A 19,304-nucleotide genomic window follows, 5' to 3' on the forward strand; every position below is an offset into this window, starting at 1 on the left:
TATAGAGAGCATTGTGGGACGGATTTGTGAAGCAGGCACAAACTGCAAATCTACCTTTGGACATGCTTATACATTTCCACGTCTCTAAGTCTAAGTCCACTCCACCACCTCCTGTGTCACAGTGAAACCCAAACAGACAGTATTGCATTTCAAAGCTCCTTCAGTTTATCCGAAGTCAACAAAGCCAGCAGACTGTTGAAGTATAATATCTTTGTATTTTTCAATGACTCAGTCAATAAATCTTATTGAAGGCAATTTCCAATGTGTTATACAAACATCATGGCGTTTCTTTAATTTTCTTGTTTTGTCCTTGATAAATTTTAGAGAAAGTCACTAACAGTTATCTGATAAACATCCTTGTCCTACAAGTTAATCACAGGCAAGAGGGTTAATACAATTCATATATTTTATCTGGGCATTTGGAAAGAATAAACCCTGGTCTAAGGAAAGCGGAACTGGCTCTTTATTGAAGCTGTCCATATGCACTAAACTTGAAATTGCTCCCCAAGTCCCTTGCCTGTGTTGTTGTCCCCACCCCCATTTCTTTCTTGCAGATGGCTTTGGTGAAGAATTGGGATGTGTCACTTTAGACCAGTGAAACATCGCCCAGAATGTAGTGTCTGTGCGTTTTTAACTCCAGTTTCGGTTATAATGAAATTTCTGTTGGGACACACAAACTACTGAATCCTCAAAAACATGTAAAATGAAAACAACACGACTAGTAAGTACAAGTTTTGTAGCCTACTGCTCCTATATGCAAGGCTTTTAGTGTTTTCCTGCTCTGGCTTTAGGAGATGCACAATAGACACCAAGCGCTGGATGCTGGGGTTTAACTCATGTCAATTTCCCTTGCCCCCTGGTTCCCATGGGAAGGGATCTGAGTCCTCACTCTGCTTTCCCTAATCTGCAGCTGAAAGTTCATCCTTCCCCTGCTTCATTCTTGAGCTGAGACAGATATATCACTTGGAGCCTCACTGAATTCAGCTCCCAAGGACAACTCCACTTCCTTCTTAAAAGGATGGGTAGGAATTGTGGGAAGCTCATCATCTGCCACCCCAAGTCTTCTTTCTATCCTCCCCTATATGCTTTTTATTAGTGGGAAAATGATGACTCAGTTGGCTTGTGGCAAAAGAGTGATAAAATGTCTAGTAGAATCCCATAGAATGATGACAAAAGATAAGGCAGGAGAAAACCACAGTTAAAAGGCTTAGAGTGGTAGATGAGACGTGGGCAGTTTGAAACAGTTGGGCTGATATGCTGTCTTGGATAGGAGTTATACAAAACACATAGGTGCTACGTATGGAGAGCCTGGGATGCTTCTCCTCCTCTTGGGTATCTCAGAGGTGTTGGGCAATGAAGTGGGTTGAAATGCTCTTTGAGCTTCCATGCTAGACCAGGTACTGTCACTGTGACTTCAAGGAAAGGAGAGATGCCTATTCATATTTAGTACTGAGGTTTGACCCATTCAGTCTTTAGAATGATCCGAACTCTGAGCATAGCATGGAATGAGTGTTTCCTAGTTAGGGGTCCTGTTTGTAGGATTATATAACTAGTTTAACTTGTAGCATTGCTTAAGCCACCTGCTAACTAGAATGTATTGACAAGAACTGTCAGCCCACGACTCCTTCTAGCAAATTCGGTGCATTTCTTTCTCCTAATGAGAGGCGTCTTGTATGTCTTGACTTGTTTGATATGCCTTTTAACATTGCTCAAAACTTCAGCTGTTTTCAGAAAACATGTAACATAACAAATGCTAGTCTCTGGCACCTTACACGATACCATGTTTATCCTGTGTACTTAATGTGTCTTGTATCCAAAACCTCTGACAGTGCACACTTGCAGTAAATATTTCTTCTGAACTTCTAGACCCTTTGATTAAAACTAATTGAGTGCGTGCACACGCTATTTTGTTTTGACTAATACCATGCTATTCATATTTATACTCATTTACAATAATTCCCACTTAGCGGTGATCTCTGTTTTTCTTTTCTGTCAGTAGTTCACCTGTGCAGTGCAGGTTATGTAATACATCCTTGATGAATTGGCAGGTGTGACTTTCCAGGCTCTGTACTCAGTGACTCTTATATTCATGCCAAGCTTACCTTGAGGAGACAAATCTACAGGAAAATGCAGGCCTCTTTGTCTGTATTTACTGTCAACAGCAATAAGAGCTCATTGCCGGCCAGGATCTGATCTGAAGCTTTCAGTCCATTATGATCATTACAGAGTGGGCATCCTGCTTTAGCGCACGTGCAGCTTGCCAGAACGAAGGACTGCCGAGCAAACTGTGGGGCTTCCGCCCTTAGTCTCAGGTCAGAGGGTACAAACACCTTTACTATTACTATTATCCGAGTATTCGTGGCTTTCTATATGAACATGCCCATGAATATTAGAAAGCATGCATTTTTAGGAGCTCCAACTCTGATGATGGATAGCGAGCAAAGAAAAGGACAGTGCATGGCATCATGCGCAGAGGCAAAATCATTCAAGGACCCTCAGACGGGGAAGGGGGTTTCTCCCGCAAAGTATGAGTTAGAGGTGCGACTCCTTCAATTATTTTGGCTGCTTTTGAGTTTGAGAGATATAACAGTTCAAAAATATACCTTACAGGGAACTTTCTCTCCTTTTGAGTTTTAGCCCCACGGTTACTTCTTGGAGACTTACACAGCATACGGGTTTGCTTCTTAAAGGAATCATCTGCTTGCTCGTGTGAGCTGTTTAAGAAGATGAATGAGTAGTCCTCCTCCTCCCTTGCTCTTCCTCTCTTCCCCTCCTTCTTTTTCTTCTTCTTATTGAGGCATCTAGCTCCGTAGTACTGTCTGGCCTCTCTCACTCATGTGTTCTCCCTCTCTCTTATTTTCTATTTGTGTGTGGGGGTGTGTGTATGTACACATGTGTCATAGTAGTGGGTGGAGGCTGCTTATGGAAGTTGGTTCTGTCCTTTACCTGTGAGGGATCTGCGAATCAAACTCAGGTCATGGGGCGTGCCAGCAGTGCCAGCAGTGCCCTGAGCTACTGAGCCATCCTACTGACCCTGTCATTAGCCCCTGGGCCGTCCTCCTTACCTCAGCCTCCCACAAGCTGTGCTTATACCGGTGTGACTTTTCCTTAAAACTGTTGGAAGGAAAGATTTTTTTTTCTTGGGTCCAAAAAATAAAAAAACCAAGAAAGAAGCTTTAAGCACAGGAGATGGCATGAAAGACCCAGTTATAGGTCAGTGGGACTGGGAATGGCTAGCCTAGTCTCCTTCCTGTTTTTATTTGAGAAATTGTATATGGGTGAGTGGGGGGAGAAAGACACACACACACACACACACACACACACACACACACACACACACACTCGCACCACTCTCAGAGACAGAGATAGAGACAGAATGAGTTCTGACAATTTCAAGTATGAATGAAAGAAGAAATAAAAGGAGAAGGAAAGGACATGACTGACCCAGGTATGGAGGGGGAAAGATTGTATTGCAGATGTGTGGGAGAGCCTAGACAGAGGCAGGGATATCTGGGGGAGTCCAGGCTGGACAGGAGCAGACTGAGCTGTGGAGTGGGGGAGGGGCAGGGGACGAGAGAAAGGGGAACCAGGTGCAGCAGCAAGGAAGTCAAAGTTGCAAAAAGGGGTGGGTAACCAAAATGCCTGGATTATAAAGGGAAGAGCCTCTGGGTGAAGGGCAGCCCAGTCCCGGGGCTGGAGAGTTCAGGGTAGAGGGTGGGGATATGCCAGCTGTACCCTGTAACAGGGAGGGACTAAGGGATCTTGTGAAAACCTGGAGCTCAGGTCTGCTTTGATGTGTAAATAGGCACTTCAGCCATTTGTCAGGGGGTTGAAAGTTAACAAATTAGGGAGACCCAATGCTCTAAAATAGCAGTCCCCTTTTCCTTGAAGAGAGACTAACTACAGTGATGTTGAATCAGTAGTAAACTGAAATACCTCAGACCACATTCACTATCAAATAGTTTCATCCATGCATGTGTGCATTCATTCATTCATTTCTTAATTGTTTTCTTTTTTATTGTCAAAGTTTTTATTTTAGAGAAAACTACATATCAACAAATATGTAGGCTTCTGAAAGACATATTGAAATATTATTGTTATGCTTTTTTATTTTTCTTAATATATGTTTTTATTTAAATTAGAAACGTGAATATTTCACATGTCGTCCCAGCTCCATCTTCCACCCCTCCTCCCTTGTCCCTCAACCACCACCCCAGCCCCCTACCCAATCCCTACATCATTCCCCAGGGAGGGTGAGGCCCTCCTTGGGGGGGTTCTCTAAAATCTGTCATTTCATCCAGGGCAGGACCTAGGCCCTTCCCCATGTGTCCAGGCTGAGAGAGCATCCCTCTACTTGGAATGGGCTCCCAAAGCTCATTCATAAACCATGGTAAACACTGATCTACTACCCAAGGCCACAGTGATTTCTGTGGCCTCTTCCCTGGCACTACCTTTATGGAGTCTGGATCAGTCTCCTGTTGGCCTCTCATCCATCAGTCTGGGATTCAAGAGCTCCCCCTTATCCGGTCAGCTGTCTTTGTGGGTTTCATCATCATGGTCTTGACCCCTTTGCTCATCACTCCTCCATCTCTGTCACTGGATTCCAGGAGTTCAGTTCAGTGTTTAGCTGTGGGTATCTGTCTCTGTTTCCGTCAGTCCCTGGATGAAGGTTCTAGGATGGCATATAGGGTAGTTATCAACCCTATCATCAAGGAGAAGCTGTTAATGTAGTCTCTCCACTATTGTTTAGTTTGCCAGTTGGTGTTATCCTTGTAGATCTCTAGAGATCTCACTAGTGTCAGCTCTCTCCTCAAGCCTATAATGACTCGATCTACTATATCTTTCATCCTGCTCTCCTCTAATCTTACCTCGACTCAACCTTCCTGCTCCCCCATGCCTTCTTCTCCCCTCCTCTTCTCCTCTCTTTTTCTTGGTTCCCTCTCCCCTCCCCTGATGTTCCCAATCTGCTCAGGAGATCTTGCCTCATTCCACTCCTCTGGGGGTATCATGCATCTTTTTATTCAGTTGTGTGTTTTCCCAATCTTTATCAGGCATTTGCTATGTCCAAGTCATTGTGTTTTAAGCTAGAAATTAAAATTTGAATTGAATGTGGTTCCTATTCTTGGGAGGAGCAGAGGCTTAGATTATCTCAAGTAATGTAACAATTGCTCCATCAGAAGACTGCATGGACACACTTGAAGGCTGCTTGGCCTGAGATTCCAGAGGGGGAAACAACTGATTTCAGCAGGGAAGACCTTGAAAACCTTGTCTGGGAGGCAGGGAATGTTTGTCACTAGCTCAGTCTTGTCAGAATAGTGGGGAAGCTAGATGAGGGCTTGTAAAAGTGCATGAAAGCATAGAATCCTAGATTCTAGAAAGTCCAGGTTTGCTTGCTAGAGAGCAAGGGCCTTCTGTGGGAAAGAGGGAGAAGCCAGACAGAGGGGGTGACAGAATAAAATTTGGGCCTCCTTCCGCTTGGATCTTACCTGCCTGACTGAAGGGAGCCTTCAAGAGCTGTATTATTTCTACATAACATTTAACAAGAGTTTGTGGGAATATTTGTTTGTATCCCAACTCTCCTTAAATGGAACGCCTTTCCCCGTAGGTTGTGTTTGCCTTTTACATAGGTCCAAGGCCTCCCAGTACAAAGGGACAGCTGCCTAGGGCTCCTTGACTGCATCTCCCTTTGGCCCTGTCCAAGTCTTTCACCAAGGCTTCACTCCAATGGCTGAGATGCTCCCCAAAGACCACAGTGTACTAGACACGTTTGTCTCCCTAAATCCATTGTCTTCAAAAGAATGTCAGTTTGGTCTATGCTGTCAAGCTGGGAAAGACTAGAGTGGGAGTTTGAGGGAGACAACAGGAATGGGAATGAATTCCTTGGTATTGATAAGGGTGACTTTTCAAGGGCTATGGCTAATTGGTGATTCAGGGGTGGGACTTCTGAGAAGCAGAAGATTGGATTGTCTCTCTCTAGGCTCTTTGCAGAAGTTTCTGGCTGAGAGAAGCTAATCAGGAGACCTGCATGGGGAGAGAGGCGTGTTATTTAATTAGCTTTACAATGGGCTGACTTGAAGGCACGTGGTGGGTTTAATAGAGGGAGATAGATGTCCTTTTTTGCTGGGCTAATTGTTGGGAAAGAGCAGGGTCTTTGTTGGAGCCCAGCATGAGAGCTCTGATCTCTTGCAGCCCGGGGCTGCCCCTACTTATAATTTTAGACAGAGCTATTCACGGCTGCTCTGTAGAAAAAAAGAAGAACAAGAAGTGTATTGTGTGTGCAGGATCAGTGCCCAAACCTCCCCAAGTCACTGGAAAGAAAAAGAGAGGAAAGAAAAGGCAAGCCAGAGGACCCCGCCATGTGCCTTTTGGAGTATTTCCCCATCGTTTATTTACTGTGGCTTTTGGAAAGGGCAAAGTTACACTTTTACCAACTTGGAGCTAAGGTGGAGTGACTTAACCAAACACCCCCAGAAATACCAATTAACTCTGCTTTCCCAACAATAAGGCATTGGTCTTGCCAAGATGGAGTAGGCAAGTGAGGTGATGATTCTGAATCCCATACTGCCAGCCTTGTTGGCAAAGCACCAGGCAATGGTAGTGCCCAAATGCAAATTAAGTAGCTAAAGTCCCCTAAATAGAAAATCTGTGTTGCTAGAGGGAGTTCTTGGAGCAGTGATGGCTGACAGTGGCAGTCCAAAGAGTAGTGTGTCGTAGCATTTCCTCAGATTCTTTGGGGGTAACTAGTCCACACAGGTGGTAACTGTCATCTCACATCCAGACAGCAAAGCCAAGCTTTTAGGGTTGCCATATATATCCATAGTTCTGTCACTGACACGGGTTAGAGAGGAGCTTTGATGAATTCCTCCACAAATGGAAAGCTGAATGAATGGGGACACCAGCTGCTTTAAGAAAATATGGTGTTCCTCAAGTTGTACAAAGTCCTTGCATCAAATCTTCCACCCATGAGGACCCAGTTTTGGAAGGAGCCGTAGTGTATGAATTCCTTTTTTGCTGTTGATTGGCAGCCCAGCTATGAGCCTGTGACTAGAATTTCCTCATCAGTGTCTCATATCTCCATAATGGGAATTCATTTCCTTTCATCTATGAGGGAATGGTATCAAGGATTTGTGTGATTTACTTGCTTAACATTATCTTTATCCTTGCGTCTGATGTTAATGTCACACGCCAAGACCGACGGACGCCAGCGCCTAATCTGTTTGTGAAGAAAACAGTGTTCAGTGGTCTGGCTTAACATTCTCGAAAAGTTTGTTCTCACTAAATTAAAAGTCACAAATCTGGTGTGGATAGATCTGGGCGGGGCGAGACCAGCTCTTATGTAGCCTAAGCAGCCCTCGAACTTGCTATGTAGTTTCTTTTCCTGTTTGTGTGATAAAGGCAACTTGGGTATGGGGTTCGCGTCTTCTCAATTCAAGACATAGTTTGTCATGATGGGCACGTGAAGGCAGAGGGACATTGAGTCAGCCGTTCACATGGCATCCACTGTTCTTCGGGGAGCAGGGAGTGAAGAATGCAATGCTTGCAACAGCTCAGCTTCTGTCTCCACCCGCGCATTCCAGGAACCAGGTCAGGCAATGGTATCACCTGCCACCCACAGTGCATGGATCCTCCTACCCTAATGAATGAAGTAAAGATGATCACCCACAGGCATGCCCAGAGGTCTGTCTCCCGGGTGATTCCAGACTCAGTCACATTGACAATTAACATTGACTGTTACTCGCCAATGATGACTTTGAACCTCCCCACCCTCCCCCGTCCAGTTTTCAACTGTCAGCATTGCCGGTTTATACTACCACTCTAGGATCCATTCTGATCTCTAACGGTGGTAACGGCAGCAGAGGGTCACTGAATGCTCATTCTCTGTCAGACACAACATAAACGATGCGCTCGACACACGTTTGTATAAACTCAGAATCGGGTGTTTTTCACATTTCCATTGACTGATGAAGAAACTGAGGCTTTGTGAGGTCAAAAGACAAATGGACGGGGAGTGGCCAAGCTCTGGACTGTATATAGACTATACACGGCTCTGGCTTGTAGTTTACCACTCTTCTTCATCGCCTCCTTAGTGCTTTAGAGTTTAATGGCATGTTCCACATGGGGAAGACAAAGCCCGAGACTTGTGCTTTGCAAAAACCTTCAAGTGTCCTTAGTATTTAGAAGCAGGGACATCTTTTGGAATAGTCTCTTTATCTCCACAACTCAGTTCAATTCAATTAAAAAAAAGTTCCCCAATGGAGAAAACATTATTAACTCTAAAATATACACATCTACGTGAGCACTAGGTCTTTCCTGGATGTGGAATAGTTGTTGCCAGCCATCTGGTCTCTCTAAGAGCTGTGGGATTCCCTGAAAAAAAAAAACCCGTCTACAGTCTTTTTAATAATTTTTTAAAATTCTCATCGTTATTTGGAATTTTTAATTCCTGGAAAGGGATCTCTCCTGGGAACCTGCCACATGAGAGCTGCCTGCCTTTTGTTCTTGCCTCCCAGTCAGCTGCCAACTCCCCACCCAGCTGTGCTCCTCCCCCTTCCAATGTGTCCCTGGGGGTGCTTCCCACCCAAACCCCTTTGTGAAGAGCTCGAGCTTCAGGCTGCTTTCCCAATCTGGGTGAACACGTGTTTCAGATCACAGAAGAAAAGTGTTTCCACTAAGAAGGGGACTTCTAGATGGCTTCTTTGTCCTCCATCTCTCCTCTCCCGAGTTATCGTTTCGAGTCTTGGACCCATGTGGTTCACAGGCCTGAAGGATCCCAAGGCGTACTTGCATGTCATGCATGTAGGCTTTCCTTCACTCATCTTTATTGTCTCCAAGGAAGGAGGAGTTTCAGTGCGTGGGAGCCGGTCCCGAGAGCTGAGCTGGGCTGAGCTGGGCTGGGCTGGGCTGGGCTGAACTGGGCTGAGCATCAGTGGTCTCCACCTCATTCCATCATGAAGCTGAGGCATGGTGTGGAGGAAGCACAGCTGGTTCCTTGCAGATTAATCTAGGCTTCACATCTCTCTTCGAGCCTTCATAGCATAGCGTTGAGTGTGAACTGCAATCCTAGTGACTTCTTGAGTCTGACTTTCATCTGTCAGCCTTACAGAGGTCGTGCCATATTTGGTGATGGTACTTGCCGGGTAGGGGGGATGTGAGTAATTATACTGTTGTACTGGACACCCTACAATTGTTTTTTTCCCCAGATTTATGTCCCTGTGTATTCATAGAACTTAGATTCTAGTCACACTTTCCAGGAATGTACACACACAATAACACACACACACACACACACACACACACACACATACACACACACACACACACACACACGCACACACCCCACCTAGATTTGAAGCAGCAAGAGAATTCAGCAAGTGTTGTTTGTTCTAGTTCCTCTGATATTAGTGTTAAGACTGATAAAGCTGGAATGCCTATTAATTCATTATGAAACCATAATGGATCTCAAGGAAGGATGCTTAATGTAAGCAAAATATCTGTGGGTGACTGTAGGAATGTACTCAAAATGTGTTTACTGCTTAGTACTGTGTTCCCAGTATGACTCATGTGAGTTTTCCCTCTTTTTCAGTACTGGAAAAAGAGATGAAAACTAATGTGTGTTTGTTCACAATCCCAGTCACAGCCCATGGATTTCTTGTTTTTGTGGTTTGGGATCAACCAGATTTTCTGTTACTACCTCTAGATTATCCCACTCACAGATACAAAAGATGCAGCAAGTGTGATTCCATCACTGCAAGAAGTTAGTCACCTTTACATGTCCCTGTGGAACAGGCGCCCACAGCTCAGTGACTTCCCTGTCTTCCCCCTTCCCATCCTAATCAACCATCCCCACCATCGTCATCATCATCCCGCATGTACTCCCCACCCACCCATTCATTCCTCATCTCCGGGGACACCTTTAGAGCAAACGTATTCCTTTGAAAATTCAGTGCTCCCAGTGAGCCGTGTATTACTCTTTTTTTCCAACGTCACATAAACTTGAGTTCATTACATGCATTTTCTTTTTCTTACACACACACACACACACACACACACACACACTAGCTTATCACTGGTCTTTATGGTGGTCAGTGAAATAGAAGATTCACTTTGAGAAAGGGCTTCTTAGTAGCGCCTGAGAAATGAGCAACGTGCTGTGTAAAATGTTCAGACTGACAACAAAATACTTTGCTTGCCATGTGGCGAGCCAACGGCTATTCTCCACAAACAGCTACCTGTGTGATTACATGCATGAAAAGTCAAATGGATATTGTAACGTTGGGAACGTTTTAAGTGCCTGGATGGATGCAAGGATAAGCCCAGCAAGCAGTATAAGTTAGAATAAAATGAAAATGCTGTTAAGGGTCTTTTCGGTTAGAAAAGAGTGTTTAGTTCTTTAATGTAAACTTTGGGCAATTTTGTCTTGTTTTTAGGCAAAACAAAACTAGTAAATGAGTTTTATTTTTTCTGTAAGGATCAATATTTAAGCTATTAGGAAGTTACCTGTTTATTAATGAAATATGATTACTTATTGAGTAATAACTATATTTAGCTCCATAACATAGGGCATAATAGAAACTGAAGAGACAGACATGTATATTTCAACATATACCAAGCAGGCACTCAGGCTGCTGAACACACAAAAATAATGTCTCCTGGGGAGCAGATAAAGCTTCTAAGAAGGAAGTTCTTCTTATGGCAAGTATCCTTGTGAGAATTACCCCATACATTTGAGCACAACCTTCCCTGTCATCCTCAGTGACCACCTAAAATCCTACCACCTGAATTCTCTCAGTGCTCTCTCTCTCTCTCTCTCTCTCTCTCTCTCTCTCTCTCTCTCTCTCTCTCTCTCTCTCTCTCTCTCTGTGTCTGTCTGTCTGTATGTCTGTCTCCCAGTTCCATGGCTGTTGGCCACCGGAGTTGTTTAAGTGAAAGTCCTGGATTCATTATCATCATTATCAGGTCCTAATTTCATTATAGATTCTTGGGGACTCAAGACCCAGTAAAACAAGGACAGAAAACCACTGTGATTTTGACTTCCCTTATGCCCTCCATTGTTTCCAGAGGAGACCCCTTCTATTTCTTTACTCTCTCCCCTGGCAGGGCTGTTTCTTCTAGCACTATCTGCTTCTTTAGTTTGACTCCCAACCACAGAAACAGAATGGATAAATAAATCCATCACTTCATCTCTAGAGTGGAACACGGAAGTCTTTTGGGTGGACTGATGGAGAATTTAAAAATGAAAGTGAGTTGGGGGCGAAGGAAAGACTTCACAGTGAAATTGTTTGAATGTAAAATTCAAGCCACGCCTACAGAAAAGTCTGTCTTGAAGTTATAACCTAAAAGAAAATACAGCTAAGATCAGGGGGAGGTTGTAGCCTTCTGTCAGGATGAAACCACCTGAAGTCCTAGGGGTAGGATGGAATCCTCTTCCCATGGGGTAAAAACCTGTTGCGTGGGACTTCCGCCATGTTATTCAAGAACCAGGTTCTCCTGCCATCTGTGCCAATGCCCTTCTCCCTCTATCTCCTCACTAAACCTATTTAGAACAACTTAAATTGAGATTCAAATTCTAAGATCCCCGTAGGTTTATAGGGTAGTTGCCTTCTACATTCTCCTGGCAGGGAAAACAACAGCCGTCCTGAGAAAGGCATTCAGTGAGATTAAGGAGAAACACACCGACCCTGCATATGAAGAAGGCCCAAGCTCTGTAGTATTGATTGGCAGCTCCTCTCCTTTTCCTGTCTGTGCCAAGTCTGATTTGCCGTGAGAAGAATACGTGATGTCTAAACTGATGGGTTTTAAAATGTCGCTTGGTCTGTGGATTAGGCCAATCCATCCCACATTGTTGGGGCTGCAGATGCAGTTGAATGGTTCATAATTATAGCCTAAGAGACTGCAGACAGCAATAGAGCCAAGCCAGACCCCCTTCCTCCTCATAGCCCACGCCAAGCTGTTTCCCACAGGGAATGAGGGTGCTTAGTCTGCAATGTACTTGCCCAAGACTGCACAGAATCTTGCTGGATTTCTGGAAACAGTGCCTGGTTACCTACCTGTTCTGATGCACACAAAATAGGGTTCTGTGTGGAAAGGGTAAACTCAGTTTTCTCTCTGGTGAGTAGGAGGGCTGTACTTGGAAGACACTCACAGACCTCCATCTCAGACCACGTGCTGATGAGGTCTAAGGTTCTGCCTCCGTTATGATCTACAACAGTACTTTTTTGCTCACTTTCAGAACAGATACAAATCCACAGCTTTTCTTCCTCCATTGGTGCTGGCGTTTCTCAAACAAGGCCAGGCAGCTCTCTGTTTAAGAACCATGGAAGTGGGTTGGGTTTTACAATTCAACATGACAGTTGTCTCAACTCTCCCTGGTGACAGTTCAGTTAACTGAGGATCTAATCTCCTCCACAGAGGTGTCTAGGGAGAAAGATTTAAAGTGATTTCTCACATCTTTTCCCTTTCTCTGAACCCTAAAGACAACAATAATCCTTTGAAGTTAATTGAATACTTTCCTACCCTAGACATTTTGTTAAAGTCTTACATTCATGGCCTCATTTAATCATACAGATAATCTTAAATTGTGGGTACAACTATTTTTCCTGCTTCAAACATGGGGAACCTGAGTTTCAGGATTAAGTGATTTGCCTGTGATAATTTGACAGATTAAGTTGGTTAAATTAAAAATCTGAATCTCACTTCTGAACCCTTACTGCTCCCTATCTCTGTTTATTACAGAGTTTTCTGGGCCGAATAGGTCCTCCCCACCCTCCTCCCTTCCTCGGGAGCAACTGCAGCTCTCTTATGGTCCATTGTTTATTGTACTCCTCGAACAATAGCTAATGACTCTGTATTACATGCTAGGAAGATCCAGGGGTGGTTTTATTCCCTGAAGCAGAGATGAGGTTGTGACACTAAGAAGGTTAAATGGCTTTGGTGAGGTCACAGAGCCAGCCTGCAGTCAACCACACCACCTTCTGAGTCCCTGGCTTAGTTCCTAAACTGACCCTAAGGCCCTTTGGGATTACAGTTTAATTAATAGTTATTTTAATTTCTTCCCTTTGTCCAACTTTCCATTTATTGCTGTTTATTGGTAGATATTGAAGCCTGAGGCTTTTTCTTTTCTTTCTTTCTTTCTTTCTTTCTTTTTTTTTTTTTTTTTTTTTTTTACCAGTGTTTTGCACCCAATAGACAAAAACCGCTTGGTACAGAGTTAAGCTTCTGATGTGTTTTTCAGGCTATGACAGAGCTTGTTGGCTTTTCTCAAACTGAAAGGAGACCACAAGTGCAGCTTAGACAGGTTGCTAACTGAGAGCTTGTTTAAAGAAAAAAATAAAAAAACAACCCAGCAACTTACATTTATACCAGTAAGTCAGCTTCTGTGAGTCATGAACTCGTTGGGAATCAGTCGTTAGTGGTCTGAATGTTTTTGTGCTCCCTTCAGCGGGGCCTGCTTTTAAAAGGTTCAGAATACAGAGAAGTCTAGCATACTTCTGCAGAGGAAGGTACTAGCTCCCACCATTCTTTGAAATTAAATGCATCTTTAAATACCTACTGAATGTGGAACAGTATAGAGGGAGGAACAATGGGGAATTATCATTCCTTGTCACAAGCTCCTTGCGGTGAGGAACTTCCAGTATACAGGTGACTCCTGTTTTGATACCATTTATGCAATTTTGGGCTCCAAATCCCTTTTCTCCAGAGTCCCAACCTTGACCAGATGTAATTAGCTAGAGTCTAAGGATTTTTAAAGGTACAAATTTGTTTTCTCCCCAGTAGGAAGACAACTCAAAAGAAACATTACTTACTGGCTCCCTGCAAGTGTCTTAATGACCATCAGTCTTGAAACAGTATGCTCCGGTTTAAGAAGGCAGAACTTGTGTTTGGCTAGTAGGTAAGCTGAAACACATGTGAACCAAAGTGGGCAAAGTTGGGGACAGAGTCCTGTTTTGCCATAAGGAACACGGGGCAGCGTTACTGGCACCTTGTAGGTCATTTTCACAAGCAGTGTTAAAACAGAAGCCCAGAGTGACCAGAAAGTTCTTGGTTTTTCACTCAACAAACATTTAAATTTTTTTTATTTTATTTTTAAAACCATCCTATTTTACATACCAATCCCGGTTCCCTCTCCCTCCTGGCCTCCCACTCTCCCCACCTTCTCCCAAACCCATCCCCCATTCACTCCTCAGAGAGAATGAGGCCTCCCATGGGGAATCATCAAAGTCTGTCAGATCACTGGGGGCAGGAGCAAGACCCTTCTCCCTGTATCTAGGCTGAGCAAGGTATCCCTCCACAGGGGACGGGTTCCAGAAAGCCAGTTCATGCACTAGGGATAAATCCCGATCCCACTTCCAGTGGCACCATAGCAAAGCATATGTTTCTTGATAGGTAAAATGGAGTAATGTTTTTAAAACTCTTTAAGAACGTTCCGGAGAAATCTACTTGTGTTGGAAAGAGAATACAAATTGCATTTGTCAAACATTAATTAAGTGAGCTACTGTCCTGGTTGGATTATTAATGTCCCACACATGTAAAATTATCTTAACTGGTTCTCTCTCAGTGCTTCTCATCCTACAGGGAGTTTCTACCAGATCCAGAGCTCTTCGCAGGACTTGTGATGTTGGGGACAATTGCCATCAGTATCACATCAGTTCCACTTTCTGATCTGGACACTAGAACATTTTGAGCTTACACACTTCTGGACAGGGTTAGGAACAGGAAGATCAACAGATTGATGGGCTCTGTGGAAGGATGACAAGGAACTCATTCCCTCTTGTTTCCAGGGTAAAAATGTGGGCTTCTCTAAGTGTCTCACACATACGCCAGTGTAAGCAATGGTGTAACTAGACACTAGTTTAGTGGAGGAAGAGACCTGGGGGAGGGGGAGAGGAAGGAAGGATCCCGAGAAAGCTGTTTTTGCAAATAGAGTAAAAATCTCCAGCATTTTCATAAGACTGAGGCAACAAAATGAAATTCGCCAAAGAAACGGTTAGCTTGTTCAGTTTTACAGATGTCAAAGTAAGGCAGAGCCAATTCAAGAGTCTTTTCCTTGCTGCTGATTTGGGCGTGTGAATGTACAATCCATTATAATCCATTCATCAGCGGCTTCCCTGAGCTTTTCCCAGGATCTGAAGTGTCTGTTCTTGTCATCTGGAGGCCAGCATTGTTTTCTCATACCTTGCAGAAACACAGCTGGACCGCAACAGTCTTTGTTCTTTCAAAAAAGAAAATGAGGATTATCACATATGCATATTTTTCTCTGGTGACCAAAGAAGGGTGGAGCTTGGAGGCTGGACCAGGATCCAGAGATTGACACTCTATTGCTCTTTCTCCCCCTTCCCCCCACCATTTGCTTTGGGAATCCTGTACACTGCTAAAGCCCAAGGGGGGGGGGTTGCTTAGATGAAAGTTAGCAGGTGTGATGAAGTTTACTAGAGCAGAAGTTACAGTTGCAGGCAAGTGGTGGGAGTCCATCACATGCTTAGAAATCAGGAAACAGTCCTAAGAATAGCTTTCCCTGAGGTTGCTCAGGAAGATTTATGTTGTCTTTTAATCAAAGGTAGATGGCAATGCCTTGCTCCACACGCACTACCATGTCCTGGATGATTTGTTAATGAGTACCAAGTACCTTGATGGATGATAGGTAATTATCAGTGGCAAATTACGGGTTAGCCGGGCTCGCCTTTTTATCTGGAGGGTTGGCAGTTCCCAAATATGACAAGGATGTGCACTGTGATTCTGTAGGCTGGGGATGAACCCCAGAGATTCACACCAGAGTGCTGGGGGATGTGGGATAAAGGGATGTTGGAAGTTTTCTGATACAGCAGAGTGTGAAAGACAAAGCGTCAGCCAAGGTGACACAATTAGAGGAACAGAATATTAGGAAGTCAGTTATGGGTTCTAGACTCCCCGGTTTGATACACGAGCTTTGGGGCTTGAGTTTTGGGAGGTCTCTGATAGGCTTGGTTCTGAGCTAGTGAAGTTATGGTTCCTGTTCACCAATGCTGCCCTTGTCACTTAAACCATTTCAAGGGTGGGATTCTGAGTCATATCTCGGCTGGAGCCCTCCCAGAACACCCGCTGTGGAATCCCCCGCACGCGCCCCCTGGGTGCGCACCCAAGTAAGCCTCACGTCCTGTGTGTCAAGCTTTGTGAATGAATGATGTACACGCACTCGGAAAACTATGCTGCTACCGGAGCGGGCCGCAGCGGTGACCAAGCCCTCAAGAATGCGTGCACAATCAGACGGACTTTCCCGAGACCGTGGCAGCAACCCTTGCACGCCAGCGACTTGAGCCAGCCTTCTTCATCAGCGGTGGCCTGAGGCCCTCGCCCTGCGGGGCGGAGTAGCTGAGGTTGAGCTTCGCGGCCCGGGCGCGCTCGCCCTTCCTTTCGCTTTTGGGAGGTGGGTTGTGATTGGCTGTCGGCGCTAGGCCCCGCCCCGCCGCCCCGCCCCCGCCGCCCCGTGGAGTGGGCAGGGCAGACGCTGGGACCCTGGGCCTGGGCTAGGGGAGGAACGCCCTAAAGCGGAGGCGAGCTGCACAGCGCCAGCGCCGGCCAGCGGAGCGAGCGAGCGCCCGGGACCGAGGAGCGAGCCAGCAAGCGGGGCGGGCGGGCGGGCGAGGCTGAGACCCGAGCGCGCGCTCTGCTCCGCCAAGTGCCAACTTCCCGCTGACGGGCTGGGTGCGCACCTTCTCGCGGGGCGAGCAGTCAGCGGGAATTTGAGATTTTTAGGGAAGAAAGTCGGCTTTGCCCTGTCCCCTTCCCCCCGGGTTCAGAATCCCCATTAAAAAGCAAAACAACAGTTACAACAAACTTGCTCTCATCCCGCCGGCCCCCCACAACTCCCGGCACCATGAAGGCGGCCGTCGATCTCAAGCCGACTCTCACCATCATCAAGACAGAAAAAGTGGATCTGGAGCTTTTCCCCTCCCCGGGTGAGTGGCGACAGCGAGGCCCCCACCCCAGCTCTGGGTCCCCTCCACTTCCCCTCTGGGTTGAGCTGCTCCCTCAGCAGCCAAGGATACAGAGGCCAGGAGGAATGTTGGTGGCCCAAGACCCTTGTGTGTGGGGTTCTTTTTTTCTTTTTTTGAGGGGGGGTGTATTTATTTTCACAGCTGTTTTTTTGTGACTAATGGGAAAAAGCTTATAGAATTTCCAGCGCCCTAATTTTCTCACATAAACGAAACCTTCTGGTAGTATTCCTTCACGTTAGCCTGACACTGCCTCTCGGGTCACCCCCAAACTCTGTGTCTCCCCAGAATTTGAGCTTGATGGGGGGCCCTGCGGAGTGCTGAAAGGGTATCTGGCTAACTACCGGGCCCTCGAGCACATTTCCAATGTTCTTGCATCCTGAGCGCCCCTGTCACACGTCCCTTAGCGTCTTACTCCTCTTTTCTATGTTGAGGAGATAGTGGGAGGAGAAATGAAATCATTCTGTAACTTTGGGAAAGCCTGATTCCCTCCTGCTCATGTAGGTTACTAACTTTACTGGCTTCCTATTCTGCCATGTTTTGTCTTCTGGTACCAGAGGTCCTAGAAGGAGGAAAGCATCCCAGCACCAGATGTGACTTAGTGTCCTTGGTTCGTGGTTTCATTTAGTAGGCTTAAAGGGTTTAAAGAAGAGAGGGACAGTAAAGACACCGAATTTTGTCTTAGGAATTTTAGTGCTCAACAGATGGAGTCAACCCCTGAGGATGCCTGAAGCTAGCTAGCACAGCGTGAGAGAGAGGGAGTGTGCCTTCCTTTAGGAGAGGGAATCTGTAGCTGGCCTCAGAGAAGAGTGACTTTGGAGGGCAAAGGATGCAGGGAGAAGGTGATGCATTTTGGGAACTCATCAGGTGTCGCAATACACACCTCTGTTGTGTCTAATGATCAGTCATTGTCCCCAACCTTTTTTCTCTGCCGGAAAGAACTGCATACTTTAACCCTTTCTTTAAACTTTCAACACACTCCAAGATGAGGTTTTGACATTCTGGCGTGCTTCCAAATGTTAATAAGGACATATGGGTCCGCCCCACCTAGACTCTCCTGACGGTCAACGGGGATTGCTCTGTGCAAAAGCTGAACTTGCGTCTTGTCCCAGTGTGATGACAGTCAGAGACACACGGAGGCCCTCCCCTCGAGCCGTGGAGACTTCTCAGGCACACAGGGCTCCAGGTAGAAATGATGCTGGGAAGGATGTTTTTGAATGTTCCGGGAGCCAGAAGTTCTCTGTGTCACAATTGATTGAAACCATATAGAGCAGAAGTGAAAGCATAGTTCCCAGCGAAGATATAAACTCAACTAATAGGCCCTTTCCTTAAGAATGGCTTGTTTATATGTGCTATGTGTGTTTATGGGGAAGAGACAGATTTGGGCATCTGGGAAACATCATGTATATTATGTCAGTTCACATACCTACGGTGGGACTTTCATGCTGCTGGCGAATGAGAGTCCCTTGCAGCACGTGCTTTAGATCATAGCAAACAGCTGAAGCATGTTTTTTGGTAATTTAATATTAAATATTTGAGATTTTAAAGCACTCGATGCTATTATTTCTGTTACTGATAAAAATAAACTGTGGGCAAGTAATTATTGAGGTGTCCCATCAGCAAGACAGACCTGGGCAGCCTAATGTAGCAGTTGGTATTTTACACAGAGTATCTTTACACTGACTTTCCTGATCAGAAGAGGTGAAAGTGAATATGGGCTACATGGGGCATTTAAGATCAATTTGAGCAATATAGTGAAATCTGTTCTCAAAATAAAAAAAGCTCCCAAGCCAGGCTTTGTAAATAACCTTCAGTGCAGCAAAGCGACACAATTTCATTTGGTCCGCGATGAGACTGCCCCCTCCTTGTGCTTTCTTAGAGAAAATGAAGAACAATGATTTGTTGGTCATTTAGCTATTTTTTTAGCACTTTTTCCCCCTGGATTTTAGTTACATTTATGTAAATATTATGCTCATACCTCAGATGGGGGATCTAGAAGCACAGGAAAGTTAAGACACTTAGACAAAATTCTCCACAGAGCCAGTGGCTGAAGAGAGATGAATCCCTGTTTCTAACTTGCCAGTGTACAAAACCGAGTAATACTAGAAGTTACCTTTGAAAGCTCAACAGAGAAACGTCAATGGAGACGTGAGTTTTCCGTTTCAAAGATGGAAGAAACCCTGGCCAGGACTGGCAGCTTTCACTAAAAGAAGGATAAGACACTAGGTGCAGCTTGACCTGGGCCACCACACTATATAGGACGCCAGTGTCTCAGCTGCGTGGCTTTGCATCCAGGACAGTGACCTTAGTGTGTATCATGATTTGTTGTTGCTGTGT

General features: G+C 45.2%; 1 protein-coding gene across 4 annotated transcripts in view; it reads left to right on the forward strand.

Annotated features, from left to right (window-relative positions):
* The window catches only part of Ets1 (ETS proto-oncogene 1, transcription factor), a 121,758-nt gene that overhangs the window by 42,012 nt on the left and 60,442 nt on the right, over window positions 1–19,304 (forward strand). The window contains exon 1 of one of the 4 annotated variants that reach the window (XM_021235540.2): window positions 16,584–16,931. The exons of 2 other annotated variants lie outside the window; for them this stretch is intronic. In XM_021235540.2, the coding sequence (XP_021091199.1) occupies window positions 16,850–16,931 (82 nt within the window). In that variant the 5' untranslated portion in view covers window positions 16,584–16,849. Of the gene's footprint in view, window positions 1–16,583; window positions 16,932–19,304 lie in introns of those variants that run through there. One more of the 4 variants, XM_005084432.4, reaches the window with a different exon arrangement.

Source organism: Mesocricetus auratus, unplaced genomic scaffold (assembly GCF_017639785.1).
Source record: "Mesocricetus auratus isolate SY011 unplaced genomic scaffold, BCM_Maur_2.0 Super-Scaffold_100022, whole genome shotgun sequence".
NCBI classification, from domain to species: Eukaryota; Metazoa; Chordata; class Mammalia; order Rodentia; family Cricetidae; genus Mesocricetus; species Mesocricetus auratus.